We start from the raw sequence: 15,813 nt of genomic DNA, 5'->3' as shown, positions 1-15,813 counted from the left end.
TGAGACAAAGTATAAAATTTAAATTATTTTAAAACTATGTGAGTTATTAATGTCACAGAAACTTTAAACTCATGCTTTAATTATGATTAATGATAGTAATTTTAGTGATGTAGTGGGATTGAAAATGCATTATTATAATTTACAGTCTTGATTTAATACTTCGTGATGAATCAATTTGAATTCCTGGTTCTAGATTCAGATAATTTGATGCTTAGTTTAATGGCCATCTCAGATGAAACCACTGTTTCAAAAAGATACAGGAGCAAATATGTTACTGACTCCAGGAGCAAATATGTTATTGACTCATATTACTAATTTTTAAATTCTATCCATTTATTATGCATTGGTTTTTTCAAAAATAAAGCCATTATATTTCTCTCTTTCTTTTTTTTGTTTAAATTGGGGTATAGTTGTTTTCCAATGTTATGTTAGTTTCCACTGTGCAGTGAAGCAAAGTAAAGTTCCCTGTGCTATACAGCAGTTTATTAGTTATGTTTTATACATATTAGTGTACATATGTCAGTCCCAATCTCCCAGTTCATCCTACCCCACCCCACCCCACTTTCCACCCCCCTTGGTGTCCATACGTTTGTTTCCTACATCCATGTCTCTATATTATATTTCTTTTTTAAAAAAAGTATTTATTTATTTATTCATTCATTCATTCGGCTCTGCCAGGTCTTAGTTGTGGCACTCGGGATCTTCATTGCTGTATGCGAGTTCTTGGTTGTGGCATGCTGGATCTTCAGTTGCAGCATGCAGGATCCTCAGTTGCAGCATGTGTGCTCTTTAGATGAGGCATGGGAACTCTTAGTTGTGGCATGCGAACTGTTAGTTGTGGCAGGCGAACTCTTAGTCGCAGCATGTGGGATCTAGTTTCCTGACCAGGGTTCGAACCCGGGCCCCCTGCATTGGGAGGGCAGAGTGTTAACCACTGGACCACCAGGGAAGTCCCAAGCCATTATATGTCCATCTTTATTATATCAATTGTTCTTGAATTTTTTAATTTTTAAAAGAGAAAATAAAATCTCATAGTTAGATTCAGTATCTTCTGATGACACATTTTTATTTTACCTAAAATAATGATATAGTTTTTTCATATAGTATGTGAAGAATGCTTTTGGGTGATTGGGATAGGGGGGTACTTGTGTGGCTTTGGCCATAGGAATAGCCATGAGGGGTTTTATTTGGAGCACTGTATTATATAATATATATATGTTATATATATTATATATATTCATTCATGTCTTCATTTCCAGTTGTAAATTTGCTAGGCTATCCCAAAGATATTCCACATTTCCACATGCTAGACCTAGGAAAGAAAATTGCTTGCTTGCTTGCTTGCTTTCTCTTTCTCTCTCTCTCTCTCTTTCTTGCTTTCTTTAATTTATAAATGTATATTACCTCTATAGCTATATATATTATTCCATGATTGCTTCTGTCTTTTTCAAAAAAGAGTGTGAAGCCAGAGGTTTTTTTCCAATTCAGGATATCTTAAGGGCATTTGAGGAAGAAATATCTCAATTGAAGGTAGCCATTAGATGGTAAAAGGAATTTGAACTAAATACAGTTTTCATTTTCATGATAGTTATGTTCTATAAAGCTGCCATGAATACTGAACCATTGTTTCTTGGAGAAATACAGGTTTAGGTTCCTGTGAGGCTCTGGTCACATTTTTAAAGTTTTTTTTTTTTTTTTGGTGCGCGGACCTCTCACTGTTGTGGCCTCTCCTGTTGCGGAGCACAGGCTCCGGATGCGCAGGCCCAGCGGCCATGGCTCATGGGCCCAGCCGCTCCGCGGCATGTGGGATCTTCCCGGACCGGGGCACGAACCTGTGTCCCCTGCATCGGCAGGCAGACTCCCAACCACTGCGCCACCAGGGAAGCCCACATTTTTAAAGTTTTTGCTGCACTGTGCTTGCCGAAAAATGACTGTGAAAAGTGCTGCGAGTATTGATTTGTGGATTACAAATGAATTTTAGTGACTAGTTGATTTCACAAATATTAAATTCTCAAATAATGAGGCTCAGCTGTAATTCTTTATAAAGTTACCGGTCAGCTTTCTCAGGAGTTTTTTGGAATAACTGGTGGTGTATTAACCAACAAATTAGATTAACTCCCAGGGAACTGAACTTTTACAGTACAAAAGAAAAGTAAATCAAGGAGGATATAGTCTCAGTCCTGTAGTTTCATTTTCTTAAAAAAATATGATTATGGATTCAGATCCTTGAAATCAGTAGTAAATCAGTGATCATGTGGCTATTTTGCATATTAAAGTAGTATATATCAACATATAGTAATTTTAGGTAAAAATAATTTTAACTATTAGTTTTAACCTGTTTTTATTTCTTAATATTGTTTATAAAGGAATATTTTCTTCAGTGTTGTCTGATATCCAGAACTTATCTTTTAATTCTGAAAGGCATACTAAAATAGAATGGGAAGGTACTATTAATTCATTTAGGGAGTGAAATTTTTTGTTACATTAGAGCTATGCTTATGATTTAAATGAAATCACATAAATCTTAAATTTACATTATTTAAGCATATATTTTAAAGAATGTTACGTACTAAATTTCATCAGACCCAAGCCTTGGACATGTGTGGGTTTCTCTCTCAAATAACATTAATTTAACTTAAATGAGAGGTAATTAGTACCCAAACTGATAATACAGTCATTCTTTCTCTTGATGAAATATATAAATACATGAGCATCATATATACTTTGTGTGAATAAATAGAAAAAAGACATAATAACCTAAAGTACACCCCAGAGTGTTAAAAGGTTCAACTTCAGTTGATGGAATTATAGATGGCTTAATTTTCTTTCTTTCTTTCTTTCTTTTTTTTTGCTTATTTGTATTTTCTAATTGGTTCACCATAAAACAGGTTACTTTTATTAAAAAGAGCGAAGTGACCTTTTTATAGGTTTAATTTGATTTAAATGAAATAAGCTCCTATTTGGTATATGAATACAAAGTTTAAAACTTAAAATTATAAGTTCTTCGATTTGACATTGCTAAAATCTGCTAGAGTAGTTTTTCAACCATGGGAACTTCTTGATGTATATGAATAGAAGTAGTAACATTTTTTGGAACTTGATACTGGCACAAACATCTTAATTCTAAAGGTTGCATGTATATATTTAAAAGGAAGATTTGGTAAAATTATTAATTGTAGTAAAGATTCACATTTACTATTTTTATTTTGGTAGGTACGAACTATGGCTCGAGATTTATATGATGACCACTTTAAAGCTGTTGAAAGCATGCCTCGTGGAGTAGTGGTAACACTCAGAAACATAGCAACTCAGTTAGAGTCATCTTGGGAACTTCATACAAATAGACAAGTATGTTAGCCTCTAGATTTTATGACACACAGTGATCTTGGTTTCCTTTTTTCCTGCATTACTATCTCTTTATTGTGATAAAATTTTATATTCTGGGTATTTGATTAGGGGGTCAGAAAATTATCACCCATGGGCTAAATTTTGTATGGTTTTGTGAGGTAAGAAGGGTTTTTACATTTCTAAATGGTTGAACACAAATCAAAAGTAAGAATAATATTTCATGATACCTGAAAATTATATGCATGTGTAAAGTCAGTGTCCATAGTAGTTTTATTGCTCACAGCCATGCTCATTTATTTACATATTGTCCGTGACTGCTTTAGTGGCCACAATGGCAGACTTAAATAGGTGTGACCAAGATATGTGATGTGGCCTGTGAAGCCTAAAATATTTATAGTCGGCCCTTTACGAAAGAGTTTACCAGGCCTGGTAGAGATAATTTGCATTAATAATTTGAATTTCTTAATCTAATTTAGTATCTAATTTATTTTCATGGTAATTGATGCTCTGATAAATTAAGTATGTTAAGACCTGTTTGTTTTTTCAATTGTCTTTTAAAAAATTTTTGTTTCTTTTAGTGTATTGAGAGTGAGAACACTTGGAGAGATTTAATGAAGACAGCTTTAGAAAATCTAATTGTACTTTTGAAGGATGAAAACACAATTTCACCATATGAAATGTGCAGTAGTGGCTTGGTGCAAGCGCTTCTTACTGTTTTAAATAATGTAAGTTTATGAAGTAGTACAGAATGAGGTATATAGTTAAAAAAAATATTTTTAACTACACTTTGACAGAGCGAGATTTACTTTGTTTTTGTCAAGATGTATTAAAAACAGTAGTAAATGTTAACATTTATAATTTTTCCAGCCTTTCAAGTTTTATGATTAGTTTGAGCCAGTTGAATTAAATAATTGAGTTTATTTAGATTTTTTTGGTTACCTGATTATAATTTGTTCAAGATTTGTTTGAACAAAACACTTGCTTGTAGTAGCCTAAGATTTAACATTATTCACTGCTGTGATTCCCTCATAACATAAAATGGAGTTAGTCTATAGGCCTTTCTAAATACCTAAAATATTTGCATAAAATTAATTTATGAGCATTGGCAATTTAGGAAGTTTATGTGAATATTTGACAAGTATTTGCTAATAACCTTATATTTCTCTTCAATTTAGACTGCGTTACTATCTCTTTATTGTGATAAAATTTTTTCCTTTGTTTTAATGAAAAGTGTGTATATATATACACCCCCCCACACACTTATATTTTAACAAATTCTAACAATAAATTATGAAAAGTGAAGGTTTTCTCCCCATTTTAGTTCTGTTTGCCATTTTAATATCTTGATCTTAATCATTGTACTTTAACTGCAGTGTCTCGTGTTTCCTTCATTATTTTTACCATTTGTATTTATTCTCATTTATTAAAATTATATTGATATAGCATCACTTAGTAGTATCTATGAAATCATTGTTTTGATATACCAGTCATATTTTTTCTAATACTAATTAATGTAAATAGTACTGTTAAAATGCAAAATGTTCATAAATAATCTGAAATTACCTTGCATACCACTACACTTTGAGAAAAGGAGTATAATTGCCACTTCATTATGAACACTGAAGATATTAGCCATGATCTACTAGTCATATAATGAAAAGAATTTTAATTGAAAGAAAATAATGATTTCACTTATATTGATAATTTTGTAATATATAAATATTCATCTTGCAGAATGTGTTTTGATAAATTTCAGTAACAGCCCTAAAACTTTTTTTTTCCTTTTTTTTTTTAGAGCATGGATTTAGATATGAAGCAAGATTGTAGTCAACTGGTAGAAAGAATAAATGTTTTTAAAACAGCCTTTAGTGAAAATGAAGATGATGAAAGGTAAATCCCCAATTTCTTTTAATTTGATGTTTGCAGTGTTTGCAAGTTGATAGCTTTCCTTTAAAATAGAGCCTAGTATAGTGTTTATACACAAAGTAGGAACTTTTTTATTCAGTACAAAAGTAGCTTATATTATAAATAAATAAAAAAGGAAAGATTTTTAAAGTGTTTTTTAATCTAATGGAATAAAAGGAAGATTACATGTCTGCTGTGAATGCAACTGACCTCATTTTAAATTAGATAATCTTTAAGATACAAGTGGAAATTTGAACACTGATTAAATATTTGTTGATATTAAGTAGTAATTGTTCATTACCTTTTAGGTGTGGCAATGATATTTTATTTTTTAAGAATCCTTTTGTAGGGGTACATACTCAGTATTTCTGGGTGAAATGATATGTTATTTGGCATTTTCTTTTTTTTTTTTAATTTTTTATAAATTTATTTATTTATTTTTATTTTTGGCTGCGCTGGGTCTTTGTTGCTGCCTGTGGGCTTTCTGTAGTTGCAGTGAGCGGGGGCTACTCTTCATTGTGGTGCACGGGCTTCTCATTGCAGTGGCTTCTCTTGTTGTGGAGCGTGGGCTCTAGGTACATGGGCTTCAGTAGTTGTGGCTCATGGGCTCTAGAGCACGGGCTCAGTAGATGTGGAGCACAGGCTTAGTTGCTCCGTGGCACGTGGTATCTTCCCAGACCAGGACTTGAACCCTGCATTGGCAGGCACATTCTTAACCACTGCGCCACTAGGGAAGTCCCCTGGCATTTTCTTTGAAATACACAGGAAGGAGAGAAATGGGTGGGGATATAGATAGAAATCAATTGGGTATTAGTAGGTAATTGTTGAAGCTGGGTCATGAGTTGCTGAAGGTGCATTTTACTATTTTATTACTTTTGAATGTGATTGAATTTTTAAAATAATAAGCGAGGGCTTCCCTGGTGGCGCAGTGGTTGAGAGTCCGCCTGCCGATGCAGGGGACATGGGTTCGTGCCCTGGTCCGGGAAGATCCCACATGCCGCGGAGTGGCTGAGCCTGCGTGTCCGGAGCCTGTGCTCCGCAGCGGGAGAGACCACAACAGTGAGAGGCCCACGTACCGCAAAAAAAAAATAATAATAATAATAATAAGCGAAATTCAATTAATTCCATTAATTTTAAATACCATTTTAAATGAGTGCATATTACATTATATGGATATATAATAATTTATTGAAATAGTCTATTAAACATATTGGCTGTTTGCAAATTATTACTAATACTAAAATGTAAGTGTCTTGGTGGAAACATCTTTTTACATAAATTCCTTTAAATTGTATTACTGAGTTATTGATGATGTTTTAAAGGTTTTTAGTATAAATTGTCATGTTGTTTTCCAGAAATATTATACCAGTGTTGCCTTGCCAACAATACTGTCATTTTCAGAACTTTGCTGCTTTATATATTCTTTTATATGTATCAGATATTATATAATAAAATTGTTTAAACTTTAAAAAATAAATTACATGTTAAATTATACATTACTTTTTTTTTTTTTTTTTTTTTTTGTGGTACGCGGGCCTCTCACTGCTGTGCTGTGGCCTCTCCCGTTGTGGAGCACAGGCTCTGGACGCGCAGGCCCAGCGGCCATGGCTCACGGGCCCAGCCGCTCTGCGGCATGTGGGATCTTCCCAGACCGGGGCACAAACCCGCATCCCCTGCGTCGGCAGGCGGACTCCCAACCACTGCGCCACCAGAGAAGCCCAAATTATACATTACTTTGAATGCAGTTGATGAACATTTCATAAGAAAAATGAAATATTTTATTAAGTGAAGAAATTGAGTTATAAGATTATTTTTGCTTACTCATGTAGCTAATACAAAATTAATCTTCTCTTTGCATTAATAAAGAAAGTAGGGGGTCTGTATGAGGTTGGTTATTACAGTTTCTTTATGAACTTTAGCATGAACTTATATAAAAGCTCTTAACGATTATTTTTTTCCCTAGTCGACCAGCTGTTGCATTAATCCGAAAGTTAATAGCTGTACTAGAATCTATTGAACGTCTACCTCTCCATTTGTATGATACACCAGGATCCACTTATAACCTCCAGGTAACCATGGAAAATGCAGCTGCTGTTATTGCTGAATGCATTTAGGAGCAGGCTTAGATAGTTTTCTTTTAAAAAACAAAACCAAAAAACTTTTATATTTTATTAAAGAACGATTGCGCTTAATCTTTAACCTTTAATGACATTTGATTGTTCTTTTTAATGACTCTTGAATGTATTGGTATTTTAATGTTTATTTTAGATTTTAAATCATATTTGGTAGGTCATATTTGGCGAAAGACACCTTATCAGTGGGAAAGCAGTAAAGAGAGTCCTTCTGTTCTAGAATTATGAGTTAAGTCCCTTCGTCTCTGAGTGTATCTCAACATATGAGAAAATGTGAAAATATTTTAGGCACAGGTTTTTTTTCTTGCTTTCTATATGTCATGTTTAGAACCAGATGGCCTTCCTTAGCTATTTCTATTGATTTTTGAAATCTGTCATTATCACATGGTTTTATAAAAATCCTGTTTTCTTCCTGAATGTCACTTGGTTGACATTCTTATTAATTCATTAAATTATTCTTTTGTTAGCATCTAGTATCCAGATATTAACAGACAAAACAAATAATTCTTACTGCTAATATTCCAAAACAGATCTTTATCACATCTTTTGTAGGTTACTTTGGTATTTTCTAGCATGTTCTTTGGCCTTGAATCTTGCCTTTATTTGATCTATCCTGCATTCCACTGTATCAAATAGTTTCTTTTAAATATGGCCTTTAATAAGTGACTAAAACTATTTGCAATAACAGTGCCTGCTCAAGGCAAAAAACTTACCATACCTCCAAGAACCCAGTAGTGTTACCAAAGCCAACTAGACTCCCAGACTAGAAAGCTTGTTCATAGAGTTACAGTATAATTAGTATATCTGACATGATGTATATATTGAACAAGATGTAGAGGTCTACTTTGTGCTTTACTTCAGATAGAATAATATAGAGGAACAAGGGGATTTTTTGGTCTGCCCTTTTAAAGGTTTTATCCTTGATGAATGAGGTAGAAATAGGTCTCAAAGACTGGAAATTCCCCTGCTTATACTTTTACAGTCCTAGGAGCACCAACATCTTTTATTATACGTATCTCATTTTAGGAGACTGTGCAAGATACAAAGATAGGAAGGCTGGGAATGTGCCCCCTGGTAATTTTGCAGTCTGAAATGCTTTCCAAATGTACATGTAAATATTTAATTATGTGTCTATAGGAATTAGTTAAGATTTATACAGAAATGAAGCACATACTTGTTTTATTTACTAAAGCATATTGGATTGGAAGCTATCTTGTATTTTTTTAAGTTTATTAGCCATAGATTATTTAATATATTCTAGCTTTAAAAGCGTAAGTTAATTAGCTACTTTTTATAACTTACTTGGAAAATTGCAAGTTATCAGTTAGGGGTTGTAATATTTCTGTTAAGTGTTTCAGAGTAATTTTATTTAAACCATGTATGTTTGAAGTTGTTTAGAAATGCTAAGTAAATTTCTTTGTTTCTTTCTTGAAAATATTATTCAGTGGACCTCTTTAAAAAAAAACATTTAATAGAAAACAGACATTGATCCTTCCTTTATGGTTATACTTTATAAATCTCAATTGCTGTGTTATGTAACATTTTTCATTTTCAAAATTCTAAGAAAAAAGCAGAATATTTTCTGAAGCATTTTGATCATTTCTGTGTAGATACTTACAAGAAGATTAAGATTTCGGTTGGAACGTGCACCTGGTGAAACTGCATTGATAGACAGGACCGGCAGGATGTTGAAGATGGAGCCCTTAGCTACAGTTGAATCTCTAGAACAGTATCTCTTAAAAATGGTGAGTTTCTGGCAAGGGAATGGTGAAATAAGCATTCTTTGCTGTGGTTTAGGCCTTTAGAAAAGTGGTTTGGGAAGTATTTTTCCAGAGTTACAGTAATAGAGTTTGACCTAGTAATTCCATTTTAGAAAATAATCTTTATACACTCTAAATGGTTTCTTCATAAAGATGTCTATTATAGTTATTTTTAATACTCAAATAGTGAACAAAACCTTAATGCTAATCAAATAAAGGAATATCAAGTTGGTAATTACTTCCATTAATTTGAATATTATATAGCTATCATAATATATACAGACGGATAGGAGAAAAATGTTTTTGTAAAGTTTGATCAAGACTTTGTTTTATTCTATCTATTGAAATAATAGACTAAAGAAATACTGTCTGATATTAATAGTGGGGTGCTATGATTATGGAATTTTCTGGGTTTTTTTTCTTTTTCAAATATTCTTAAATGAATATTGATTATAAAATAATTCACATTAAAGGGATAGGAACCAAATGTGCACTGCATTTCAAAATATCATAATTAAGGTGTCTTCCATATTTTCTTTGGTTAGGTAGCAAAGCAGTGGTATGATTTTGACCGATCTTCATTTGTTTTTGTTCGAAAATTAAGAGAAGGCCAAAATTTTATATTTCGGCACCAGCATGATTTTGATGAAAATGGAATCGTTTACTGGATTGGGACAAATGCCAAGTAAGTCATTATTTAATATAGGTTGAAAACATTCACCTGGAAAAAGAATTCTAGGTAGTAGAATAAAATTAACCACTCTGAGTATCCTGCAGTTTTAGGAATTTTGTCTTTTAGGTTAAATTTAAGACCATCCAAATTACTTTTTATGAAGAAAAAAATACCTAAATTGTTAAATGTAGAATTTTTCTTAATATAATTTTATGTGGATAAAAGCTAGTCTGAGCAAATGCAGTTATTTTAATAGTGTTAACTGTTAACACTGCTTAAGAGTATTTTCTTTGTTTTTGTGTAGAACTGCATATGAATGGGTTAATCCAGCTGCTTATGGACTTGTAGTAGTAACATCATCAGAAGGAAGAAATCTACCTTATGGCCGCTTAGAAGACATATTAAGTCGTGACAATTCAGCTTTAAATTGTCATAGCAATGACGATAAGAATGCCTGGTTTGCCATAGATCTGGGTCTGTGGGTGGTACCATCAGCATATACACTTCGTCATGCTCGTGGTTATGGAAGGTCTGCACTGAGAAATTGGGTTTTCCAGGTATCCAAAGATGGACAGAACTGGACTTCTTTGTATACCCATGTTGATGACTGCAGTCTCAATGAACCAGGGTTAGTTGAGGAGTCTTTGTAAATTGGAAAACTCAGTAAAGAGCTTTGTTTATTTTTATAACTGTATCCTCCTAGAGCTCTCTTTTTTATAAGATACTGAAACAAGATTTTCTTTCTAAAAATATCACTTGATACTGTAATTTAAGTATTAAAATTTTGAAATACTGACTTTGTCAAAACCATCAAATGCTTTAAACATTAGTAGAAGCTGAGCTTACTTATTTAAAAAGAAGTTGATATACACATAGCTGTATGTGTGTATATATAGCACACTGATAAAAACCAAAAAAAATGGAGTTAACTTTTACTAAATTCTCCATTTATTCACATAGTATATGTGAATATTTGACAAATTAACAGTGACTATTGATTTTTCTTATTTTATGTATCTGTTTTCCTAAATTTTATATATTGATCATATATATTTTTTTTAAGGACAAAAAGCATTATATTTCTAAAAAATTTAGTTCTAATAAAGTTTAATTGTACATTGTGGCACATTTTGAGGAGTAGAGTGTAGAGTTAAATTACTTTTCTGTATGTGATGTAGTATGGAAGGAGCTTCTTAACATGATTAATAGGTAATATTTTCAAGCTTTAAAGTTAATATTTTAGTATATCATTTAAAATTTTGCAAAAATTTCAAAATGTTTTTCATCATAAAAACATTGTTATTCATAAAATTTCTGGTCTTTCTTTGTATTTTATTATTCATAAGTCATTTAGTGTTATGAGTCAAATTAATAATACACATTTACACATTTCATTTTAAATTTATTTTCTTTACTGCTATTTTTCTCCTTTGATTTTGATTCTTGTGTAACAAACTGTTGACTGAACATGAAAGTTAGTTTACTTTTCATATAGTTTTCTATTATGTAACAAAATCTTCACCACCTTAAACATCTTTTTCATATGTTTAAAACATTACATAATATTTTCCCTAACACATTCACAGGTCAACAGCCACCTGGCCTCTTGATCCACCGAAGGATGAGAAACAAGGGTGGCGACATGTGAGAATTAAACAGATGGGGAAGAATGCTAGTGGCCAAACCCATTATCTCTCACTATCTGGATTTGAACTTTATGGCACTGTAAATGGAGTATGTGAAGATCAGCTAGGTAAAGAGATGAGAGTAGGTTTTTCTAACTTACTAAAACAATTATGTTTATAAAAAGCGACTTTGTTTATATTTCTCTAACTTCTACCTTACAGGAAAAGCAGCTAAGGAAGCAGAAGCTAACCTTAGAAGACAGAGACGTCTAGTACGCTCCCAGGTACTGAAGTACATGGTTCCAGGGGCTCGTGTGATCAGAGGTCTTGATTGGAAATGGCGGGATCAGGATGGCAGCCCACAGGGAGAAGGCACCGTCACAGGAGAACTGCATAATGGTGAGTAGGTGCTTAACATTTGTAGTGTAGAAATCGAGTGTTTAAATAACAAAATATTTTTCTTTTGTTACTTTGGGGTAATTTATAAATTGACTAAATGTTCCAGGACTAAGTAGAGCTGATTTATTGGTTTTATGTTAAAAATGGGAAAAATCATTTATTTAGAAATAGGAAAAATTTTTAATTCTTAGGTTTTGACTCAAAACTTATTGCTAATATTTTGAAGTAATTAATAAGCTAGTATAAGGTGAATACCCTAAAGACACATTTTCTGCTGTTTTTGTGTTTTTTTTAGTTTATTATAAGTTTCCATTGATTTTTATCTTAATTTCTTATGCTTTTCTTTATCTTGTTGGCTTGACAAGAATCAGGGCAGAATTTTTTGTTCAATTATGAGTCACATAGAAGAAAAAGCATTAACATTTATAGTTAAATACTTTTCAGTAAAGCACAGAACAAAAATTGTAGACTTTTCATTTATTAGTTAACTATAAGATATTTCACAGTGTTTCACAGTCTACCAGTTTTTCCTTGGGGTAAGGGTTATTGTTTAAAATCCAGTTCATTTTTAACTTTTGATCTGTAGATTTTACGGAAGTCCATACCCACTTAAATTGCTTTTAACTCTCAGAAGCAACTATAGTGGCTAGTTTTTTTTTTTATAACTTAAAAGACTCACTTATTAGTGGATAATTTGCCTAACCAGTAGTGGGTTCTTATGAATTTTGCCTAGCATTAAAAAAAAAAGAAGAGTAAAATGTTTATATTCTCAACTTAGACCAAATATTGAAAGAGACATAATAAAAGTGACAATGCTTAGGAGAATGACTAACATTTGATATCTTAACTATGTGATAAAGGCATTTAGTTACTTAAACTATTTTTGGTTTTATTACGCTTAAGATTCTGTTTCTTAAATTACATTACTAAATGCATTTCTGTATAGTCATACCCTAATTGCAGATCACTGTCATGATAGCAGGTTTATAGTGAGTGAGCATGTACGTAGCTGCCAAAATTCATTAAAAAAAATAATAGCTAAATAATAATAGTCCCATTCAACTCAGAAATTTCCAATATTCTTGTTTTTAGGCATCTTAATGATACTTAGTTAACAGTCTATTCCCCCTAAATTGTTTGACTTTTAAGTGTGTGAGCTAGTTAGAGATATGTGAATACAGCGTATTTTTCTTGGGCAGGAGTCAAGTGAAGCAACTGGAATCTTAATTTCAGAATTTAGCATGTAAGAAAGGCTTATTTTACTGATTTGACAAATGTAATGAAGTCATACCTTAAAACCCTTATGCCATAGAGGGTTCTTAGCCTTCAAATACTTAAGCTAACCATTTCTAATAATGGCTAGTTATTACTAATTCTATCTTTTGAGTATAAGAGGAGTTCAGAGTTTTGTATCTTTACACTTATGGATAGTGTGTATGTACCCTTTCTGAGTGATCAGTTTAAACGCATTCTCAAGCATAATATGAATGGTTTACAGTTTTGAGTTATTTTTCTGTGCTATATAAATTAAATCTCTTTCCTTTCTAAAGAATCTTTGTGTTGGTAGGAATACCCATTTTTTAATTTATTCCACAAATATGAGTGCCTACTATGTAAAGGTACTTCGTTAGACTTCAGATACACAATGGTCAACAAAAAAGTATGACCCCCTGCTTTCTGGGTAAAACAGATAAATTTACAGTTACAGATTTTGATAAGTACTATGAAATAAGTTATCAGTATATTTTGGGACCAGTTAATACAATACAAATGTAATTTTTATTTGGGATTGGGATATGTTTTTGAACTTTTCCTTTTCTCACGCTTTTCCATGTTGCAGAAGAGATAGTTAAATGTTGGTTCTCCAGAGGTTATTTCAGCATACAGAATAAATTGAGGCAATTGAAATGTCATCTAAACTAGATTATGTAGATTTGGGGCAGTCAGTTTCCTCTCAAACAACTTGTATGCAGATAATGCCCACAGGTAATTCAGTATTATTTAAACCCCTCTGAGCCTCATCGTAAACTTATATGAACTGGGCATGTGTGTGCGTGCGTGTGCGCATGCACGGGAGTATGTGTGTGTATGGGTAAAGTACTTTTATTTAAACTTTATAAAGACTTAGCACTTCACAAAAATAAATATTTTTATGTGTTTTTTTTCCTCTGAAGTAGTTAGCTTATAGCACTAAAATAAGATTGTAAAATTTCTATTAATTTTCTTTCTAATAGGCAATTTGTTTTGTTTTTGGAAGTTAATTACCATTTTTAAAAAAGAATAAATATCATTTTCCAAGCATAAGTAAACATAGATTTAATATTGTTATTCTCGTTAGTTCTTTTCACGTTATTAGCTTTATCATATAGGTTCTATCTAATAAAAGAGCCTAGCATACTTTTAAAATTTTGGTTTTAGAATTTTCTGCACTCACTCAAATTTATTAAACTTAATCATAAGAGAACCAAATAACCACTGAACTTTGAGAACACAACCGAAATGCTAACTTAGTGTTATTTGAACTATAGTGACGTAGAATTTCTACAGTGATATATGAATATTTTGTCTGTCAATTATAGGATTTAGCCCAAACTTAGAAATTAATGGTTAAGCTAGCACTTTTTTCTATAAATAACATTTGACCACATAATCATATTTAGCAACTGAAAAAGCTTTTACTTAGATTTCATCTATACTTGCTGAAGTTGTAACATTTTACCATTTTTATCAGTCTTTTTACAATTTTTAACAGTTCTTCCCCTTAAAAGATACCCCAATAGATGTAAACATGACCCTTACATTAAGCATCACCAGAACAAACAGTTCAGAAATAAGAGAAATAGAAGGAAGGATTTAATTTTAGTTAGCAGACCTTAGATGACTAGAAATTCAGAGAAGTACAGCACTGATGAAAAGCTGATCCCATATTGTGGAGCTACTGTCTGACACGCTCCTATCTGCTTTCTCCTGGGTCTCACAAACTCCTGTCCCTTTCCAGGCTGGATTGATGTCACCTGGGATGCTGGTGGCTCAAACTCTTACCGTATGGGCGCAGAAGGAAAATTTGACCTCAAGCTTGCACCAGGGTACGACCCTGATACAGTGGCATCACCCAAACCTGTTTCATCCACTGTTTCAGGCACAACGCAGTCATGGAGCAGCTTGGTGAAAAACAACTGTCCAGACAAGACATCTGCTGCTGCAGGCTCCTCAAGTAGAAAAGGAAGCAGCAGTTCTGTGTGTAGCGTGGCCAGTAGCAGCGACATCAGCTTGGGTTCGACCAAAACGGAACGGAGATCAGAAATTGTAATGGAACACAGTATAGTTTCAGGAGCTGATGTCCATGAACCAATTGTTGTTCTTTCATCTGCTGAAAACGTCCCTCAAACAGAAGTAGGGTCATCTTCCAGTGCAAGTACCAGCACCTTAACAACGGAAATGGGAAGTGAAAATGCTGAAAGAAAGTTAGGCCCTGATAGTTCTGTTCGTGCTCCTGGGGAGTCTGGTGCAATATCCATGGGAATTGTTAGTGTTAGTTCTCCTGATGTTAGTTCAGTATCTGAGTTAACTAATAAAGAAGCAGCTTCACAACGGCCCCTTAGCTCTTCAGCAAGTAACAGACTATCAGTGAGCTCTTTGTTAGCTGCTGGGGCCCCTATGAGCTCTAGTGCAAGTGTTCCTAACCTGTCCTCAAGAGAAACGTCTAGCTTGGAGAGTTTTGTAAGGAGAGTGGCAAACATAGCACGGACTAATGCCACGAACAACATGAATCTAAGCCGAAGCAGCAGTGATAACAACACTAATACTTTGGGGAGGAATGTGATGAGCACAGCAAGTAAGTGAGCTTTTCCTTATGGAACCCAATGCTTTTTCCACTCGGAGGGATGCAAAGTAGGATCTGTTCAAGTGGATTCTGGCTTCAGTCTTTAACTAGATCATTAACCATGTTAGATACAACTGTGTCAAATTTA

The 15,813-nt window shown here is 33.0% G+C and overlaps 1 protein-coding gene across 4 annotated transcripts in view; it reads left to right on the top strand.

The window, feature by feature from the left end:
* Positions 1 to 15,813, top strand: part of HECTD1 (HECT domain E3 ubiquitin protein ligase 1) — a 90,289-nt gene that overhangs the window by 50,662 nt on the left and 23,814 nt on the right. For 3 of the 4 annotated variants that reach the window (XM_029239648.1, XM_029239647.1, XM_029239650.1), the window contains 10 exons: positions 3,214 to 3,348; positions 3,927 to 4,073; positions 5,144 to 5,238; positions 7,217 to 7,322; positions 8,996 to 9,130; positions 9,691 to 9,830; positions 10,123 to 10,446; positions 11,405 to 11,571; positions 11,666 to 11,842; positions 14,841 to 15,677. In XM_029239648.1, the coding sequence (XP_029095481.1) occupies positions 3,214 to 3,348; positions 3,927 to 4,073; positions 5,144 to 5,238; positions 7,217 to 7,322; positions 8,996 to 9,130; positions 9,691 to 9,830; positions 10,123 to 10,446; positions 11,405 to 11,571; positions 11,666 to 11,842; positions 14,841 to 15,677 (2,263 nt within the window). The remainder of the gene's footprint in view (positions 1 to 3,213; positions 3,349 to 3,926; positions 4,074 to 5,143; positions 5,239 to 7,216; positions 7,323 to 8,995; positions 9,131 to 9,690; positions 9,831 to 10,122; positions 10,447 to 11,404; positions 11,572 to 11,665; positions 11,843 to 14,840; positions 15,678 to 15,813) is intronic. The other variant, XM_029239649.1, reaches the window with a different exon arrangement.

This window comes from Monodon monoceros, unplaced genomic scaffold (assembly GCF_005190385.1).
Source record: "Monodon monoceros isolate NGI ecotype Baffin Bay Population unplaced genomic scaffold, NGI_Narwhal_1 Super_Scaffold_21, whole genome shotgun sequence".
NCBI classification, from domain to species: domain Eukaryota; kingdom Metazoa; phylum Chordata; class Mammalia; order Artiodactyla; family Monodontidae; genus Monodon; species Monodon monoceros.
Note: the sequence above shows the minus strand (reverse complement) of the source record. Positions and strands in the feature narration are given on the sequence as shown.